The 20,989-nt window shown below is 45.4% G+C and overlaps 1 protein-coding gene across 7 annotated transcripts in view; it reads left to right on the top strand.

Moving 5' to 3' along the window:
• The window catches only part of PKNOX2 (PBX/knotted 1 homeobox 2), a 715,219-nt gene that overhangs the window by 498,964 nt on the left and 195,266 nt on the right, over positions 1–20,989 (top strand). For all 7 annotated transcript variants that reach the window (XM_043500983.1, XM_038380894.2, XM_043500981.1 and 4 more), the window contains one exon: positions 8,646–8,817. In XM_043500983.1, coding sequence (XP_043356918.1) covers positions 8,646–8,817 — 172 coding nt within the window. The remainder of the gene's footprint in view (positions 1–8,645; positions 8,818–20,989) is intronic.

Raw genomic sequence — 20,989 nt, 5'->3', positions numbered from 1 at the left:
GCCCTGTCCCCACATGTCCTTGCACCCCCATCCCCATGAGTTCCTGTACCCCTCCCCATGTATCTCTGTGCCCCCACTCAGCCACCTTCCTCCCCATGTGTCTCTGCACCCCCACTCCCATTCAGCCTCCGCCCCAGTCTGTCCCCTCCCACTAGCCCTTCTGAATCCCAGTCTATGACCCCCAAGCAGTTCCCCGTGCCCCACGCTGTCTGTCCCCGCCATATCCCATGCCTCCTGACCTTGCCTCACAGGCAAGGTGCTGTAAGGAAGGAGCCTCTTCTTTTCCCTATCCACAGCTAGAGCTGCACCTGACTGGGAGTGGCTTCTCTATGTTCTGGCACCACAGCAGCTCCGTGGGCAAAAGGCATAACTATAGCACTTCTCTGGCAGAATGTATTTTCTGCAGAGAAAAATATTCTGTGTGGGACATGAATTCCTGGTGCAGAATTCCTCCAGGAGTAGCCTGAGTTACCACACTCATTCTTATCTGCTGCAACAAAACGTGCATTTCCCCCGCTTCAATGACTACCTTTTTCATTTTTGTCAGAACTAAGAACATATCACTATGGACAAGTGGGCGTAGGATATTATTTCAATAGGATATTCTATCCATTTTATCTTCCTCCCCCCACCATCCCAGTTCTTCTTCAGGGACCCCGCTCAACAGCACCTTTTGCGACAGGAAACCGACTCTCTCCCGAATCTGGCTGATATAGAACCAGTTCCTACCCAACACAGAGGGAAGGGATTTTACTCCAGGTACTTCCTGGTACCAAAAGAGAATGGCTATTGGAGACCCATTCTAGATCTAAGATCACGCAACAGATTTGTAAAGGTTTAGTGGTTCAAAATGGTAATCCTTGTAGCAATGATTCCATCACTGGATGAAGGGGACTGGTTCTCAGCCGTCAACCTCCACAACACGTACTTCCATATAGCAATCCAACCCTCCCACAGACGGTTTCTATGATTCACCCTATGTCAAGAGCACTTTCAACACACAGTGCTCCTGTTCAGTTTCTCCTCTGCATGCAGTGTGTTCTCAAAAATCCTTTCTGTGGTAGTGACACATCTCCACAAACAAAGAATCCTGATCTTCCCATACTTAGATGATTGCCTGCTCAACGCGCGGTCCTTCAACAAAGGCTTGATGGCCACTCAGAAGGCCATGGATTTATTCCTCTGACTGAGACTACAGTTAAACATCCAAAAGTCCACCTTCACTCTGGTACAACATCTGGTATTCATAGGAGTCTACCTCAATGCAGTAACAGCCAAAGCATTCCTTTCCTCACACAGATTCAAAAACCTAGTCAATTTAGTCTCTGCAGTCCAAGTCAGCCCTCAAACATCATCCAGAAACTGTCTCCAGCTATTAGGATACATGGCAGTGGGCACCTTTGTAATAAATCATGTGAGACTTCACATGTGCTGCCTTCAAAGGTTCCTCAGAATTATTTACTCACCAAGCAAACACATTTAAACAAACTACTCTCTATGCCCTCGGTAGTTAAAAAGTCCCTTGAATGGTGGAAGAATCCTCACAATGTTTGTGCTGGGGTCTCCTTCATTCAGCCACTCCCAACATCAATAATAACAACGGATTCCTCCCTATTGGAATGGGGAGCTCACTGGAACATGCATACCATTCAAGACAGGTGGTCTCCTGTTGAGTCCACAGTACACATCAACTTGCTGGAACTCAGAGCAGTCAGAAATTCCTGTATTCATTTCCTGCTACTGATTAGGGGCAAACATATAAAGATCATGACACTAAACTGGGAGGGGTGGTAGATATGCTGGAAGATAGGGATAGGATACAGAGGGACCTAGACAAATTAGAGGATTGGGCCAAAAGAAATCTGATGGGGTTCAACAAGGACAAGTGCAGAGTCCTGCACTTAGGACGGAAGAATCCTATGCACTGCTACAGACTAGGAACCGAGTGGCTAGGCAGCAGTTCTGCAGAAAAGGACCTAGTGGTTACAGTGGACGAGAAGCTGGATATGAGTCAACAGTGTGCCCTTGTTGCCAAGAAGGCTAATGGCATTTTGGGCTGTATATGTAGGAACATTGCCAGCAGATCGAGGGACATGATCTTTCCCCTCTATTTGGCATTGGTGAGGCCTCATCTGGAATACTGTGTCCAGTTTTGGGCCTCACACTACAAGAAGGATGTGGAAAAGTTGGAAAGAGCCCAGCAGAGGGCAACAAAATGATTAGGGTGCTGGAGCACATGATTTATGAGGAGAGACTGATTAAACTGGGATTATTTAGTCTGCAGAAGAGAAGAATGAGGGGGGATTTGATAGCTGCTTTCAACTACCTAAAGGCGGTTCCAAAGAGGATGGATCTAGATGGTTCTCAGTGGGATCTGAGTTACCCAGGAAAGAATTTTCTGTAGTATCTGGCTGGTGAATCTTGCCCATATGCTCAGGGTTTATCTGATCGCCATATTTGGGGTCGGGAAGGAATTTTCCTCCAGGGCAGATTGGAGAGGCCCTGGAGGTTTTTCGCCTTCCTCTGTAGCGTGGGGCATGGTTGACTTGAAGGAGGCTTCTCTGCTCCTTGAAGTCTTTAAACCATGATTTAAGGACTTCAATAGCTCAGACATGGGTGAGGTTTTTCGTAGGAGTGGGTGGGTGAGATTCTGTGGCCTGCGTTGTGAAGGAGGTCGGACTAGATGATCAGAATGGTCCCTTCTGACCTTAGTATCTATGAATCTATGAATAATGGTCTCAAGTTGCTGTGGGGGAGGTTTAGGTTAGATATTAGGAAAAACTTTTTCACTAGAAGGGTGATGAAATACTGGAATGGGTTACCTGGGAAGGTGGTGGAATCTCCTTCCTTAGAGGTTTTTAAGACTTGACAAAGCCCTTGCTGGGATGAGTTAGTTGGGGATTGGTCCTGTATTGAGCAGGGGTTTGGACTAGATACCTCCTGAGGTCCCTTCCAACCCTGATAGTCTATGATTCTATGATCATGATGTACAGCATGTCATGTACATTTTACATAAACTGCCCTGTCTGCCGAAGCAGTGAGACTCTGGATTTGGTGCACATTGCACCAGATCAACATCTTTGTTTCTTACCTTCTGGCATACAAAACACCCCAGCAAATGCTTTCTGCAGATGCTTCTTGCAAGATCGTGAATGGGAGAGAGATTCCACTATATTCTGCTGCATATTTCTACATTGGGATGTCCCACAGATAGACCTGTTTGCCAAAGCCAAGAACAAAAAATGCTCCCATTTCTGCTCCAGAGCCGGTCTGGGTCACCACTCCCTGGGAGATGCCTTTCTCCTCCATTGGAACTGAGGACTCTTGTTTGCATTTCCACCAGTTCCCCTAATATCCAAGATGCTGCTCAAGATAAAGGAAGAAAAAGCCAAGGTTATTCTTGTGGTGCCCATGTGGCCAAGACAAATATGGTTTCCTAATGTCAGCTTGCTGTTTGTCAGCCAATCATTCTCCAGCCTGTTCCCCATCTCCTCTACCAGGATGCTGATCAAATTCATCTCCCCAATCTCAAGGTTCAAGGCATGGCTGATAGATGGTTCAAGGGGTTAGAAACAACCCATTCTCAGGACATGGACAGTGCTATTGCATAGCAGGAAACAAGCCTGTCGTGACACATATGTTCAAAAGTGAAAGAGATTCAAACACTGGTGTGACTCAAAGCCCATTTCACCTACACCCTCTCCACTATCATTTGTACTTGAGCTAAAAAGGTCTGGCTTATCTCTAAGATCTGTCAAGGAGCACCTCACAGCTGTCATGGCCTTCTATCATATGATAGAGGGGTTTTCTGTTTTTGCTCATCCCACAACAAGAAGGTTCCTCAAGGGATTGGGTAACCTCTTTCCACAAATCAAATGCCCCACACCAGCATAGGACCTCAACTTTGTACTCAGATGTCTTATGAGACCCCCCCCAGGAAGCCATGGCCACCTGTTCCCTTTTATACCTGTCTATGAAAACCACATTTCTAGTCACCAACACTACTGCTCAAAGAGTAGGGGAGAAAGTGACTCTAATGGCATACTCCCCTTTACTTTTCTTTAAAGTCAAGGTCACCCTACGCCCATGTCCCAAGTTCCTACTGAAAATATCTTCAGACTTCCATATAAACCAACTTATTCACCTTCCAGTTTTCTTTCCTAAACCACAACAGGTCAAAAGAGATGTGTCATTACACACACATGATGTCAGAAAGGCATTAGCCTTTTATTTATATAGGACTAAACCCTTCAGGAAATCTCCCAGACTTTCTCTCCATTGCGGACAGAACTAATCTCCAATTTCCAAGCAAAGACTTTCTAGGTGGATAGCAGGCTGCATTATCTATTGCTTCCAGTCTCATGATCTTCAACCTCCTTCTAGAACAAACTCACCCCACGAGATCCCTCTCCACTTCCATAGCCTTCCTCAAGAATGTTCTGGTCGCAGATATATATAGAGAGTCGCAACTTGGACATCCATTCATACATTCTCTGAAGATTGTGCAGTCACTCACGACTCAGCGTCCAATGCCATATTTGGCTGCACTATTTTATCCTCAATTCTAGACTCAATGCCGAAGCTCTATTGTCACAGGATAGGTACACTCCATCTCAAGTGCTGGGTCATGTAGGGGCAGAAGAAGGAAAAAACTGTATAGAGGCCAGTTAGGTCCTGTATTCATGAATCTGTCTATAAAACATGGTAGTATGGCCTAGTGGAGTCAATAAAGCAGCCCTTCCACTCAGAGCAGTGTGGCCTAATGGCCAGAGTCAATAAAACAGCCCTTCCACTCAGGGTAATGTGGCACAATTGCCGGAGTCAATAAAATAACCCACTTCTGTGGGATTGCATGGCTAATGGCTTGCTGGGGAAGTGAGATGCAACTTAGGGGTGTGTGTCACCCAGGGTTGGGAGACTCGGGTCCTCCCTTCTCCTTGGTGTCCCAGCCCAGGGCCCTGGCGGTGGTGGGGGTGCTCACCACTGAGTCAATGAGGATCCTCCCAAAACACGCTGACTGGTTCCCCGGTTCACTCACTAGAGAAAAGTCTAATTCCCCTGGGCTGCTTCCGACCCTTTCTCCCTCGGTGATGCTCCAGGGTTCCCCCAGGTCTCTGGGATTCTCAAATGGGCTAGCGCCTGCCAGCACAATCTCTTCTCCAGGCTCAACAGGCAGCCTGGAGTCCCTCTGGAGCTCTGTGTGCTGTGGCTTTGTAGTCAGGACCTGTAGCAGCTCCCTGGAGAGAGCCTGCAGTCTGCGTCCTCTCCTTTCAGCAGCCTGCCCAGATTGAGTTGGACTACTTCCTTTCATACCCTGCCTCCAGGCTGAGCATGTGCAGCAGAGTCAGAAGGGCAGGGCTTCCTCAGCCTATAAAGCACAATTAACTCTTTCAGGCTGGTGTGGGGGCAGGTACACCTCGTCACACCCATCCATCTATTAGGGGTACTGCTGTGGAATCACCTAGAGTGGAGCACCCATAGGGACACTATTCAAAGAATTACAGAAGGTTGCTCACCTTGTGCAGTAACTGTGGTTCTTTGAGATGTGCCCTCCTATAGGTGCTCCACTATCTACTCTCCTCTCCTCTGCTTCAGAGTTCTTTTCAATGAGCTTCATGGTAGAGAAAGAACTGAGGGGAGTTCGCCCACACAACAGTGTATAGCCTTGGTGCAGGGCATGAGATGAGGAGAGTGCATGTGTGGGCAGAACGGACACTGCTACCTAAAATCTCTAATCTGAGGCACATGGAGTGCAAGCACATCTAGAGCGGAGCACCCATAGGGGGACACATCTTGAAGAATCACAGTTACTGCACAAGGTGAGTTGCCTTCTCTTCTCAATATCTTGATTTTGTGCTGAATGCTCATATTCTCCCCCATTTTACCCTTCTCTTTTGCCATCAGTTTAACACCCTCCTGACTACTCTAACCAGCCTGTCCCCAAAGAGATTGGGTTTCCTACTGAGACAGAGGCCAGCCTAACTGTACAGTCCCCTCTCTCCAAAGAAGGTGGGCCATTGTTCCAGAAATTCAAACCCCTCTGCAGCTTACCTAGCCAGCGGTTCACTTCCAGAATCTTCTGCCTTCTGTCTTCCTTTGCTCATGGGACAGGAAGGATCTCTGAGAAGATCACTTGAACACTCCGAGTTTCCTGAAGTCATCTGTTATTTGCGAGATAGAGGAAGGATAGAGGTCGTGGGAATCCTTCCAGGGCAGAGGCTGCTAACTACTGAGAGGCAAGAGGCAAGGGAATTAAGTGAAGTGATGTGGCTGGGGAGGTAGAGAGACTCAGATGAAGAGGTTCTTGTGGATCATCACATGCACTAGATGAGTCTATGTAATAAATAACTTGATAGCAGAGGTGTCCCAAAGTGTGGCAAGTTTGGCAGGTTTTTCGCTTGTCTATTTTGCTCCTTGTTATTGTTTGCTTGTATTATTAATTTATTATTATATTATTATTCTATTATTTTCAAAGGTTCAAATACCCTTAAAAGATCAAGAAAAGAGAACATTCTAGAATGTACAATGAGCCCATGACTGAGGTATCCACTCCCTTGTGGGAAAGATACTGCAAGGTTCAGAGTGTAAGGGGTAATCTTGACCACAGCTAAGGGGTTCAGGGTAAGAAGATGGCTGAGTGGTTTGAAAAGGTGTTTTGGTTCTCTGTTGTACTTAAAAAGGGGTGGCCTATCCAGTTGTGATGGGGTTTGGGGGGTGATATGGTGCATTTTGGAGGACTAGTTCTTATTTCATAGCTAGACAGATTCAGAAGAATACAATGTAGGTTTATAGGTATTCAGTTATTAAAACAGGAAGCACATTCCAGTCAGTTGGGCTGAAATTGCCTATAAACAGCCCCCGATTTAGAGCATTGCAGTGTTTTGGATGTCTCATACTGAGCACCAACAGTGTGAAGCATCCAAAGTCCAAGGCCACTTTTGACAATTTTGTCTTTGGTGCTCAGGCACTTTTGGCTCAAAATGGACAAGCTGTTGGTGCCATCTGCAACAATGTTGGGTGACCATCTATGAAGACATTGTCAGACATCCAAAGAGCAGAGGTAGCAAACAGCTGAAAGCACAAGGCAGGATGTTGATGGCCCGCAAGGTCATGGAATAGTATTGGAGTGGTACCTATGGTTAACATTTGTTACTACAAACCATTGATGGAGGGCTGTAAATTACACAGCACTTTCCAAACACAAGAGACAGTTCTGTGCCCTGGAGAACTGAGAGTCTAAGTAAGACAAAACAAACACAAACACAGAGTCAGGGCTTGGGTGGCTGAGGAACACAGGGATGGGAGAAACATCATTGTGGGAGGTGGCATGCTGGGGCTGGTACATTATGAGGCAACTCATGGAAAGGACGGCAAGGGAGGCTGAGGCTTACACCCTTCAGGAATGGTCTGTTTGCCTTGGAGGATCTTTTGCAGCCTTGCTGGCCGAGCTGGGGGAAATGGTTCAAATTCAATTTTTGGATCATTTTATTTTGGTTGAAATTTTGAATTATGACCAAATGAAGTCCAGTACATATGGATTAAATTATCATGTGTCCCAAGACTTTTTTTCAGTTTTGAACCAGCCTTAGGCTCACTGAGGCACAGACCTGAAAGAAAAAGGCCCCCCCCCCCGGCCATCACAAAAGCAACGATTTAAAGAGTCAAACCCAGAGGAGCCAGGCTCCCTCTGACCCCATCAAGGTGAACACAGCCCTTGGGATCTTTCTCACTGGATCCTTTCATAGGTACGCAAGTGATATGACCCTATGAGCTGCCTCTTTATGCTCTGCTGGCTCCCTATATGCTGTGATCCACAGGACTGCTGTGCACTATTACTATTATTAGTGCGACTGTGGGCAGAACCAACATCAAATCATGCAGGAGTTCTAGGCCATGGAGAACTTCCTATGTGAACCAAGCATTGTAGATGGTGTTCACTCCCTTCTAAGGGGACCATCGGGAGATAGCACAGCCTCTAGGAATAGGAAATATAACTGCCACTGCTGTGAAAGTTTACCCTGTTTCTAGAGCATCCAAATCCAGCTGCTCAAAACCTCTTCAAAACAACTATAAGTTATGGCACCATCTGACCAACTTCAGTCCAATCAGAATTGGACCATAACCCCTGTAGAGATGTTGGTAACTGACCCAGTGACATTACAACCAGTGGAATTTGCTTTATAGAACTGATCAGAATAGGGTGCCTACAGATATGTTTGGAAGATTTACCTGTTGGTCTGGCTGCCATTTTGACAATTTAGCAGCATAAGCTACCTCCCAGAGGCAAGTGTAAATTAAAGGTTTGGAAAACAAGATGAGAATGAGACTGGAAAAGTGAACAGCCTTGTTTAGCTCATGAGTGAATGTAATACTCGCCCACACTCTGTTGCAAAAAGCTGAAATCTGTTAAATACACAGCAAGACAGCTTTGTGGGGGGAGGGCTAGCTCAGTGGTTTGAGCATTGGTCTGCTAAACCCAGGTTGTGAGTTCAATCCTTGAGGGGGCCATTTAGGGATCTGGGGCAAAAATTGGGGATTGGTCCTGCTTTGAGCAGGAACTTGGACTAGATGACCTCCTGAGGTCCCTTCTAACCCTAATCTTCTGTGATTTACAGAAAGAATGTTGTGATTTCCTGTCTCTCCAGGCATCCTCTTTTCCCACTCCTGACGCTGCTGTTTGAGAAGTGTGAGCAGGCCACACAGGGCTCCGAGTGCATCACCTCTGCCAGCTTTGATGTGGACATTGAGAACTTTGTACACCAGCAGGAGCAGGAACACAAACCATTCTTCAGTGATGATCCCGAACTGGACAACCTGGTAAAGCCCTGGTTCAGCCCAGTACCAGCCCCATTGCTTTGTTTAGCATTTTAGACAACAGGGTCACTGCTTTGCTCTTACACTACAGGCATCTGAACCTAAAGCCCAAAGAGCAGCAGATTAGAGAAGTCTCAGGGTAGATGTGTTTTAAGGAGCATATGCTAGACAGTGGTTTTCAAACCGGGATACACATAATCCTAGGGGTACATGAGCTCTCGTCGGGGGAGAGAGGTATGTGAGAAAAATCCTGTAATGGTGGACAACACATTTTATTTAGTAGCAAGATTTTCAGACTGTGGGGCGCGCCTCCCAGGGGTGCTGGAGGAACTTTCGGTGGGGCAAGCGGCAATGCGAGATGGCTCAGTTTTTGAGCTGAGCTCCCATTGAGTTACCAGCTTTTGGTTGCGCGCCCCCCCCAACCCAGACAGGCTGGGTACCCAACTGAGGAGAGTCAGGGGGTTAAGATGGCGCTCCATCCCTGAGCCCTGTGGCGTCGCTACTCACCCCCTTGAAAGTTCCTCTGGGTCCCCTGAGGACGGGCATGCCCCACAGTTTGAAAACCTCTCGAAGCTGTGGCTCAATGGAAGGCAGAAATCTGGGGTGGCACATGTCACCTCTGCCTATCTGAGATGGTGTATGTGGTAGCCTACATTATTTGTAAAGAAGTACTCAGTCTAAAAAGCTTCGCAAAAAGAAAACGAGTACTTGTGGCACCTTAGAGACTAACAAATTTATTAGAGCATAAGCTTTCGTGAGCTACAGCTCACTTGCTCACGAAAGCTTATGCTTGAATAAATTTGTTAGTCTCTAAGGTGCCACAAGTACTCCTTTTCTTTTTGCGAATACAGACTAACACGGCTGCTACTCTGAAATCTAAAAAGCTTGAAAACCACTGTGTTAGAGCAATGAGGAGTCTGGATAAGCTTGGCAATTGTGATTTTTCAAAAGGAATAATTATAAAACTTTGTCTAAAATTTATAGAAACAGTTTAAGAACATAAGAACAGCCATACTGGGTCAGACCAATGGTTAAGGCTGCAACTCTGTCACGGAGGACATGGAAGTCATGGATTCCATTACTTTCTGGGACCTCTGTGACTTCTGCAGCGGCCAGCTGCACTGACCACTGCAGGGGCAGTCTCAGGCCACCGCACCCCCACAGCAGCAGTAGGTGTTTGGGTGTAGGAGGGGGCTCAGGGCTGGGGTGCAGGCGGGGATGAGGGCTCTGGGCAGTGCTTACCTCAGTGGAGGGGGAGGGCTCCCCAGAAGCAGCAACATGCCCCTCATCTGCTAGACATAGGCGCGGCCAGGCAGCTCTGGGCGCTGCCTCCACTCGCAGGCGCCATCCCCACAGCTCCCATTGGCCACGGTTCCCAGCCAATGGGAGCTGCAGAGTTGGCGCTTGGGGCAGGGGCAGTGTGCGGAGCCCCCTGGCTGCATCTCTGTCTCAGAGATGAGGGACATCATGTCGCTGCTTCTGGGGAGCTGTGCAGAGTCGGATAAGGAGCCTGTCAGCCCCGCCTACTCCCCCCCAGCAGCACTGGGGATCCCGGGCTGCGAACAGCCACTCGCCATCCCTCAGCACCGGCAGGGATCCCGGGCTGTATGCCACTGTCCCCCCGAGCACCCGCAGTGTCCCCAGTCCCCTCTCCCAGAGCACCTGCAGCACCCCTGGCACCCTCACCCAGAGTACCCGCAGTGCCCCGGGACACCCTCTGCCCCAGATGACCCAAGTTTTAGTTAGGGGTATATAGTACAAGTCATGGACAGGTCACAGGCCCTGAATTTTTGTGTACTGCCTGTGACCTGTCCATGACTTTTACTAAAATACCCGTGACTAAAACGTAGCCTTATCAAAGGTCCATCTAGCACAGGATCCTGTTTTCTGACAGTGGCCAATGCCAGATGCTTTAGAAGGAACGAACTGGACAATTATCGTGTGATCCATTCCCTGTAGTCCCCACCCAACTTCTGGTTGTCAGAGGCTAGGGACAACAGAGCAGAGGGTTGCATCCCTGGCAATCATGTCTAATAGCCATTGATGGACCTAACCTCCATGAATTTATCTAATTATTTTTTTTAATCTGGTTAGAGTTTAGGCCTTCACAACATCCCAATGAATTCCACAGGTTGACAGGTGCATTGTATGAAGAAGTACTTCCCCCTTTTTTTTAAATCTACTGCCTATTAACTTCACTGGGTGACCCCTGGTTCTTGTGTTGTGTGAAGGAGTAAATAACACTTCCTTATTCACTTTCTCCACACCAGTCATGATTTTATAGACCTCTACCAGATCCCCCCTTAGTTTTTTAATCTCTGCTCATATGGAAGGTGTTCCATGCCCTTAATCATTTTTGTTGCCCTTCTCTGTACCATTTATAATTTTAATATATCTTTTTTTGAGATGGGGCAACCAGAACTGCCCACAGTATTCAAGACGTGGGCGTACTCTGGATTTATAAAGTGGCATTATGATATTATTGTCTTATCTATCCCTTTCCTAATGGTTCCTAACATTGTTAGATTTTTTGACAGCCAGTGCACATTGAGTGGATATTTTCAGAGAACTATATACGACTCAAAGATTTCTTTCCTGAGTAGTAACAACTAATCTAGACCATTTTGTATATTTAGTTGGGATTATATTTTCCAATGCACATTGATTTGCATTTATCAACATTGAATTTCATCAGCCATTTATTCATACCCTTTGTTTCCTATCATTTAAACAGTTACTGACCCATGAAACGATCTTCCTTCTTATCCCAAGCCTGGTTACTTTACTTAAGAGTCTTTGGTGAGGGACCTTGTCAAAGGCTTTCTGAAAGTCCATGTACATTATATCTGTAGGATCACTCTTGTCCACATAGTTGCTGACAACTTCAAAGAATTCTAATAGATTGGTGAGGCATGATATGCCTTTACAAAAGCCATGTTGACTCTTCCTCAACAAATCACGTTCATCTTTGTGTCTGATAATTCTGTTCTTTACTATAATTTCAACCTCTTTACCTGGTATTGAAATTAAGTAAGCCACTGGTCTGTAATTGCCAGGATCACCTCTGGAGCCTTTTTAAAAAATTGGTGTCACATTAGCTATCCTCCAGTCATCTGGTACAGAAGCTGATTTAAGTGATAGGTTACATACCAGTTAGTAATTGTGCAGTTTCGTATTTGAATTACTTCAGAACTCTTGGGAGAATACCAAGTGGTCCTGGTGATTTATTGCTGTTTAATTGATCAGTTTGTTCCAACATCTCAATTTGGGACAGTGCCTCATATTTGTAACCTAAAAAGAGTTGCTTGGGTGTGGGAATCTCCCTCACATCCTCTGCAGTGAATTAATTTAGCTTCTCTGCAATGGCCTTATCTTCCTTGAGTGCTCCTTTAGGACCTTGGTTGTCATAGAATATCAGGGTTAGAAGGGACTGCATCAGGAGGTTATCTAGTCTAACCCCCTGCTCAAAAGCAGGACCAATCCCCAATTTTTGGCCCAGACCCCTAAATTGCCCCCTCAAGGATTGAACTCACAACCCTGGGTTTAGCAGGCCAATGCTCAAACCACTGACCTATCTCTCCCCCCCACTAGTGATATACTGGTTGTTTGACAGACCTACTGCTTCTGACGTACTTTAAAGTTGTTGTTGTTAGTTACTGAGTCTTTTGCTCGTTACTCTTCAAATTCTTTTTTGTCCTGCCTAATAATGCTTTTATGCTTGATTTGCCAGAGTTTATGCTCCTTTTGAATTTCCTCAGTGGGATTTGACTTCCAATTTTTAAAAGATGCCTTTTTGCCTCTAACCTCTTCCTTTACTTTGTTGTTTAGCTATGGTTGCCCTTTTTTTAGTCTCTTATTGTTTTGGTTTTTTTATTTGGGTTAGCCTCTATTATGGTGCTTTTTTAAAAGTTCCCATGCAGCTTGCAGGCATTTCACTTTTGTGACTGTACCTTTTAATTTCCATTTAACTAGCTTCCTCATTTTTGTGTAGTTCCCCTTTCTGAAGTTAAATGCTACAGTGGTATTCCCCACTCCCACAAATATGTTAAATTTAATTGCATTATGGTCACTATTACTGCTATTAAAAGTGACAAACTGCACTGACCTTCACACACATGAGGCAAATGACTGACTGTTCCGAAGGCAAGAGGACTCCACTTTAGTCATTTAACTGGTTCTACCAATAGCCCCTGCTTTATCTAGTAAGTGCAAATGTGTGGTTTAAAAATATAAGGGCCCTTGACAGTCAGTAACTTGCTTCTGATTTATTAAATTAGTTTTTGTGTCTGATTGTTAGCAAACTATAATTTTTGGTTTGTAAAACTTTCCAGATAAGAAAACGCAATGAAATGATCTCTCTGCCTTGGAAAACTGGATTTACTGCCAGTACCTTACACACTGTTAATCAGTGGTTATCTTAAGAAATGTAAGCAATTTCTCAAAGTTAAAGTTTCCTTGTATACCAATCTCTAGTTCTCTGCCTTTCACAGCTTTCTACCTGCATTTTCCTGGTGGAAATTGCAGTCACAGTTTGGCAGATTTTACTTGCCAGTGATAAATATAAAGAACAAGAAACGCTTTCTTAGTGTGAAGAGTTTTGTAACAACTTTGCTCTTCTTACTCCTGAGTTCTTCCCGATGCTATCAGCTGAAAAGAAAGGCAAACTAGCTCTCTTCTTATTCTTCAAGTGATTATCCCTATTGTGTTTCACAGGGTTATGCATGCGCACTATGCGCTGAGAGTTTTGAAAGTTGTGTTCATTGTTCTGTGCACATGGCCTGGCTCACCTCGTGCTTCTGACCAATGCAATAAAGGGTGGGTTGGACCAACTGCTTCTTCAGTTCCTTCTCATTGCTGCATGGTCTGCACTGGAACCTTCAGTTTCCTCATCTCTGATGTTCTAAATAAACAGTTGTAAATAGTTTTATGAATTAGTAGTTTTACCAGTTTGAATAGTTTTAGTAATTGTAGAGTAGATTACAGGGGTCTCCCCAGCGCTTCCGCATTTGAGTATCGGACTATGCCCAGTATTATGGGCTTCAAACTCTGTGCCCCCCCCGGCCCGCTGTCCTTCTTGGTCAGCGATGACCATCAACACTGCCTCTACTGCCAGGGAGAATTTCACATTGCTGCTTGGTGCAGTATCTGTCAGTCCTTCCCCAGACGTAGCCGAGAAGGGTGGGCACTTTGTCTCAGCAGATCTCTCCTGGAATGGCCATGAGACCCCAATTGGACCCAGGCTTGGGAACCACCCACTTCCTGCACATTGATCTGAATCAGCAAGGAGTGATCCTTCTGCTATGAAGTCGAACTCTGGTTCCAGAGTATCCGCCCCCACAGATCCATGGCAGGACCTAGTTGGGACATTAAGAGATATTCTCATAAGCATGGGTCTAAAGTCTTCCTCTCAGTCCACTTTGAAAAAAAAATCAGATGTTCCATCCACCAGCTCTGCCCATGAGGATTTAGTATGTCCTAAGTCTCTTAGGCATGAGAAGAAACCCCACAAACATTGTGCTCTAGCGGCTCCGGACTGGGCTGTATCAGTACTGCCATCCCGCCTCCTCACAAGACCTGGGACCCTTTGGCAGCAGCGAAGTCCAACTACCTTTGGAGCACCTGTCAAGGCTGAATCCCGACTCTGGCACTTCAAGTGCAGGAAGTGGGGGCCTGCAAGAATTTAAAAAAATAATACTTGCCACTCCAGGCTTGTATTAAACTCCCAAGGTTACAGCTTTTCTCTGACCCTGGCTTGGTAAACGCTGCCACCACTCAAATGCAAAAAAAACCCTTTGAAGCCAGGAAGGAGCACTTGGGAATTCCTCCCTATGGGGTAACCTCAAGCCCTTTAACTTCCCATCTGGGGAAGAGCTGAGAAAGAAAACAAAGGAAATTAGCTGTGGCTATCAGCTAATCAAACAACATGTACAAACCTCTTAGGACACCAAAAAGCCAATCCTGTTCTTTAAAAAGGTAAATTTTATTAAAAACAAAAAGGGAAAAAATACAGACATCTGCAGTGGCACAGGAGCCAGCAAACAGAGCTGTAAACAGGAGAGTTTGAGTGGGAGTTCTGTTGGAGGAGAAGACTAACAGGACTTAGGTGGGAAGGCTATGACAGATACAGAGGCAGCAGTGGTAGTGACCCAAGCAGTGGAAGACACAATGAAGATGACTGGATGTAGAAGCTGTGGCATGTACATAATCCTGGAAGGGGTACCTGAAAAGAGTTTCATCTGCATGAAGTGCTGCCTGATAGAGCTGATAGAAGAAAAGATCCGAGGATTGGAGATGCAGGTGGAAACTCTGGTCAAGTTTAGAAGGGGCTTTGAGCAGACGATGGAGCAAAGACATGAGGAGGCCGAAGGGAAAAGCTCAGACTTCCAGATGGAAGCAGGATTAAAGAACTCTGAGGGGAGACTGCTGGGTGAGGAAAGTGGTCAGTGGAAGCATGTGACTAAAAGAACCAGGCAGAGGAAAAGACGGGCTAGTGAAGGAGCAACAGAGCTTAGGAACAGGTTTGCAGAGTTGGAAAATGAGGAAGGGGCACAGCAGGTGGTCACTGAGGGTGAGAGGGCAAGGAAGAAGAGAAGAGCCGCTAGTCCTATAGGAAGAGGGCAAGAGCCAATGGAGATAACACCAAATATGAGCCCCAGGAGGATATGGGATGGATTGCAGAGGATTGCAAGGGACAATAGGAATCAAGAGGACTTGAAGCCAGAGGGAACAGGGGATAGCCTGGAGAATCACACCATCACCAGGAAAAGGCAGGTCTACGTGACTGGGGATTCCTTACTGAGAAGGATAGACAGGCCTGTAACAAGAGCTGATCCAGAGAACAGGAGGGTGTGCTGTCTGCCAGGTGATAAGATACGGGATGTGGACCTGAGGTTGATGAGGATCCTAACAGGAGTGGGAAAGAATCCACTGATTGTCCTTCATGTGGGAACAAATGATACGGCTAGATTGTCGCTGGAACATATCGAGAGAGACCATGCCAGGCTGGGGAGGATGCTTAAGGAAATCGAGGCTCAGGTGATCTAAAGTGGGATTCTCCCTGTTCCTAGAGAAGGGCAACAAAGGTCTGACAAAATTATGATGCTCAACAGATGGCTCAGGCAGTGGTGCTATAAGGAGGGCTTTGGGATGAATGATCACTGGGAAGCATTCACGGACAGAGGACTGTTTCTCGGGGTGGACTTCACTTCAGTAAGGAGGGAAATAGATTTCTAGGATGGCACAAATGATCAAGAGACCTTTAAACTAGGAATCTGGGGGAGATGGTTGGGAGATGTCCAGATAATCTCCACACCAGATTTTAACATTGAGAGGGAAGAAAACGAAGTAAGAAAGGATACAGTCGTGGGTGGGAGAATGGACATAAGGACGAAGGGTAGTGTACATACCAGTCTAATAGGTGATACTGGCGGTAGAATGTCAGTGTCTAATCAGGTAAAGAATGTGAGTGAGGCCAAACAGCAAAAATTAAGATGTTTGTACACCAATGCAAGGAGCCTAGGTAACAAAATGGAGGAACTAGAGCTACTGGTGCTGGAAGTGAAACCAGATATTATAGGGATAACAGAAACATGGTGGAATAGTAGTCATGACTGGACTACAGGTATTGAAGGGTATGTGCTGTTTAGGAAAGACAGAAATAGAGGCAAAGGTGGTGGAGTAGCATTGTATATCAATGATGAGGTAGACTGTAAAGAAATAAGTGATGGAATGGATAAGATCGTCTGTCTGGGCAAAAAGCACATTGGGGAAGTATGCTACAATAGCCTCCCCTGGAATAGTGCTTGGGGTGTGCTATAGACCACCGGGATCCGATTTGGATATGGATAGAGACCTCTTTCATGTTTTCAGTGAAGTAAATACTAATGGGAATTGTGTGATCATGGGAGACTTTAACTTCCCAGATATAGATTGGAGGACAAGTGCTAGTAATAATAATAGGGCTCAGATTTTCCGAGATGCAATAGCTGATGGATTCCTTCACCAAATAGTTGCTGAACTGACAAGAGGGGATGCCATTTTAGATTTGGTTTTGGTGAGTAGCGAGGACCTCATAGAAGAATCATAGAATCATAGAATATCAGGGTTGGAAGGGACCCCAGAAGGTCATCTAGTCCAACCCCCTGCTCAAAGCAGGACCAAGTCCCAGTTAAATCATCCCAGCCAGGGCTTTGTCAAGCCTGACCTTAAAAACCTCTAAGGAAGGAGATTCTACCACCTCCCTAGGTAACGCATTCCAGTGTTTCACCACCCTCTTAGTGAAAAAGTTTTTCCTAATATCCAATCTAAACCTCCCCCATTGCAACTTGAGACCATTACTCCTCGTTCTGTCATCTGCTACCATTGAGAACAGTCTAGAGCCATCCTCTTTGAAACCCCCTTTCAGGTAGTTGAAAGCAGCTATCAAATCCCCCCTCATTCTTCTCTTCTGCAGACTAAACAATCCCAGCTCCCTCAGCCTCTCCTCATAAGTCATGTGCTCTAGACCCCTAATCATTTTTGTTGCCCTTCGTTGTACTCTTTCCAATTTATCCACATCCTTCCTGTAGTGTGGGGCCCAAAACTGGACACAGTACTCCAGATGAGGCCTCACCAGTGTCGAATAGAGGGGAACGATCACGTCCCTCGATCTGCTCGCTATGCCCCTACTTATACAACCCAAAATGCCATTGGCCTTCTTGGCAACAAGGGCACACTGCTGACTCATATCCAGCTTCTCGTCCACTGTCACCCCTAGGTCCTTTTCCGCAGAACTGCTGCCGAGCCATTCGGTCCCTAGTCTGTAGCGGTGCATTGGATTCTTCCATCCTAAGTGCAGGACCCTGCATTTATCCTTATTGAACCTCATTAGATTTCTTTTGGCCCAATCCTCCAATTTGTCTAGGTCCTTCTGTATCCTATCCCTCCCCTCCAGCGTATCTACCACTCCTCCCAGTTTAGTATCATCCCCAAATTTGCTGAGAGTGCAATCCACACCATCCTCCAGATCATTTATGAAGATATTGAACAAAACGGGCCCCAGGACCGACCCCTGGGGCACTCCACTTGACACCGGCTGCCAACTAGACATGGAGCCATTGATCACTACCCGTTGAGCCCGACAATCTAGCCAGCTTTCTACCCACCTTATAGTGCATTCATCCAGCCCATACTTCCTTAACTTGCTGACAAGAATGCTGTGGGAGACCGTGTCAAAAGCTTTGCTAAAGTCAAGAAACAATACATCCACTGCTTTCCCTTCATCCACAGAACCAGTAATCTCATCATAAAAGGCGATTAGATTAGTCAGGCATGACCTTCCCTTGGTGAATCCATGCTGACTGTTCCTGATCACTTTCCTCTCCTCTAAGTGCTTCAGGATTGATTCTTTGAGGACCTGCTCCATGATTTTTCCAGGGACTGAGGTGAGGCTGACCGGCCTGTAGTTCCCAGGATCCTCCTTCTTCCCTTTTTTAAAGATGGGCACTACATTAGCCTTTTTCCAGTCATCCGGGACTTCCCCCGTTCGCCACGAGTTTTCAAAGATAATGGCCAAGGGCTCTGCAATCACAGCCGCCAATTCCCTCAGCACTCTCGGATGCAATTCGTCCGGCCCCATGGACTTGTGCACGTCCAGCTTTTCTAAATAGTCCCTAACCACCTCTATCTCTACAGAGGGCTGGCCATCTCTTCCCCATTTTGTGATGCCCAGCACAGCAGTCTGGGAGCTGACCTTGTTAGTGAAAACAGAGGCAAAAAAAGCATTGAGTACATTAGCTTTTTCCACATCCTCTGTCACTAGCTTGCCTCCCTCATTCAGTAAGGGGCCCACACTTTCCTTGGCTTTCTTCTTGTTGCCAACATACCTGAAGAAACCCTTCTTGTTACTCTTGACATCTCTTGCTAGCTGCAGCTCCAGGTGCGATTTGGCCCTCCTGATATCTTTCCTACATGCCCGAGCAATATTTTTATACTCTTCCCTGGTCATATGTCCAACCTTCCACTTCTTGTAAGCTTCTTTTTTATGTTTAAGATCCGCTAGGATTTCACCATTAAGCCAAGCTGGTCGCCTGCCATATTTACTATTCTTACTATACTAGAAATGGTTGTAGGGGATAATCTTGGTTCGAGCAATCATGAGCTAATTCAGTTCAAACTGAACGGAAAGATTAACAAAAATAAATCTGTGACTAGGGTTTTTTATTTCAAAAGGGCTGACTTTAAAAAATTAAGAAAATTAGTTAGGGAAGTGGATTGGACTGAAGAACTTGTGGATCTAAAGGCAGAGGAGGCCTGGGATTACTTCAAGTCAAAGCTGCAGAAGCTATCAGAAGGCTGCATCCCAAGAAAGGGGAAAAAATTCATAGGCAGGAGTTGTAGACCAAGCTGGATGAGCAAGCATCTTAGAGAGGTGATTAAGAAGAAGCAGAAAGCATACAGGGAGGGGAAGATGGGAGGGATCAGCAAGGAAAACTATCTTATTGATGTCAGAACATGTAGGGATAAAGTGAGAAAGGCCAAAAGCCGTGTAGAGTTGGACCTTGAAAAGGGAATTAAAACCAATAGTAAAAGGTTCTATAGCCATATAAATAAGAAGAAAACAAAGAAAGAAGAAGTGGGACCGCTAAACACTGAGGATGGAGTGGAGATTAAACATAATCTAGGCATGCCCCAATATCTAAACAAATACTTTGCCTCCGTCTTTAATGAGGCTAATGAGGAATTTAAGGATAATGGTAGGATGACAAATGGGAAGGAGGATATGGAGGTAAATATTACCACATCCGAGGTAGAAGCCAAATTTGAACAGTTTAGTGGGACTAAATCGGGGGGCCCAGATAATCTTCATCCAAGAATATTAAAGGAACTGACACATGAAATTGCAAGCCCATTAGCAAAAATTTTTAGTGAATCAGTAAACTCAGGGGTGGTACCATATGACTGGAGAATTGCTAACATAGTTCCTAGTTTTAAGAAAGGAAAAAAAGGTGATACAGGCCTGTTATTTTGACATTTATAGTATGCAAGGTCTTGGAAAAAATTTTGAAGGAGAAATTAGTTAAGGACATTGAAGTCAATGGTAAATGGGACAAAATACAACATGGTTTTACAAAAGGTAGATCGTGCCAAACCAACCTAATCTCCTTTTTTGAAAAAGTAACAGATTTTTTAGATAAAGGAAATGCAGTGGATCTAATTTACCTACATTTCAGTAAGGCATTTGATACCGTGCCAAATGGGGAATTATTAGTTAAATTGGAGAAGATGGGGATCAATATGAACATCAAAAAGTGGATAAGGAATTGGTTAAAGGGTAGACTGCAACGGGTCCTACTGAAAGGCGAACTGTCAGGCTGGAGGGAGGTTACCAGTGGAGTTCCTCAGGGATCGGTTTTGGGACCAATCTTAATTAATCTTTTTATTACTGACCTTGGCACAAAAAGTGGGAGTGTGCTAATAAAGTTTGCAGATGATACAAAGCTGGGAGGTATTGGCAATTCCGAGAAGGATCGGGATATTATACAGGAGGATCTGGATGACCTTGTAAACTGGAGTAATAGTAATAGGATGAAATTTAATAGTGAGAAGTGTAAGGTTATGCATTTAGGGATTAATAACAAGAATTTTAGTTATAAGTTGGGGACGCATCAATTAGAAGTAACGGAAGAGGAGAAGGACCTTGGAGTATTGGTTGATCATAGGATGACTATGAGCTGCCAATGTGATATGGCTGTGAAAAAAGCTAATGCGGTTTTGGGATGCATCAGGAGAGGCATTTCCAGGAGGGATAAGGAGGTTTTCGTACCATTATACAAGGCACTGGTGAGACCTCACCTAGAATACTGTGTGCAGTTCTGGTCTCCCATGTTTAAAAAGGATGAATTCAAACTGGAGCAGGTACAGAGAACGGCTACTAGGATGATCCGAGGAATGGAAAACTTGTCTTATGAAAGGAGACTTAAGGAGCTTGGCTTGTTTAGCCTAACTAAAAGAAGGTTGAGGGGAGATATGATTGCTCTCTATAAATATATCAGAGGGATAAATGCAGGAGAGGGAGAGGAATTATTTCAGCTCAGCACCAATGTGGACACAAGAACAAATGGGTATAAACTGGCCATCAGGAAGTTTAGACTTGAAATTAGACAAAGGTTTCTAACCATCAGAGGAGTGAAGTTTT

The sequence above is a fragment of the Dermochelys coriacea genome, chromosome 22 (genome assembly GCF_009764565.3).
Source record: "Dermochelys coriacea isolate rDerCor1 chromosome 22, rDerCor1.pri.v4, whole genome shotgun sequence".
In the NCBI taxonomy this organism is placed as follows: Eukaryota; Metazoa; Chordata; order Testudines; family Dermochelyidae; genus Dermochelys; species Dermochelys coriacea.
This window is presented reverse-complemented; position numbering and strand designations above follow the sequence as displayed.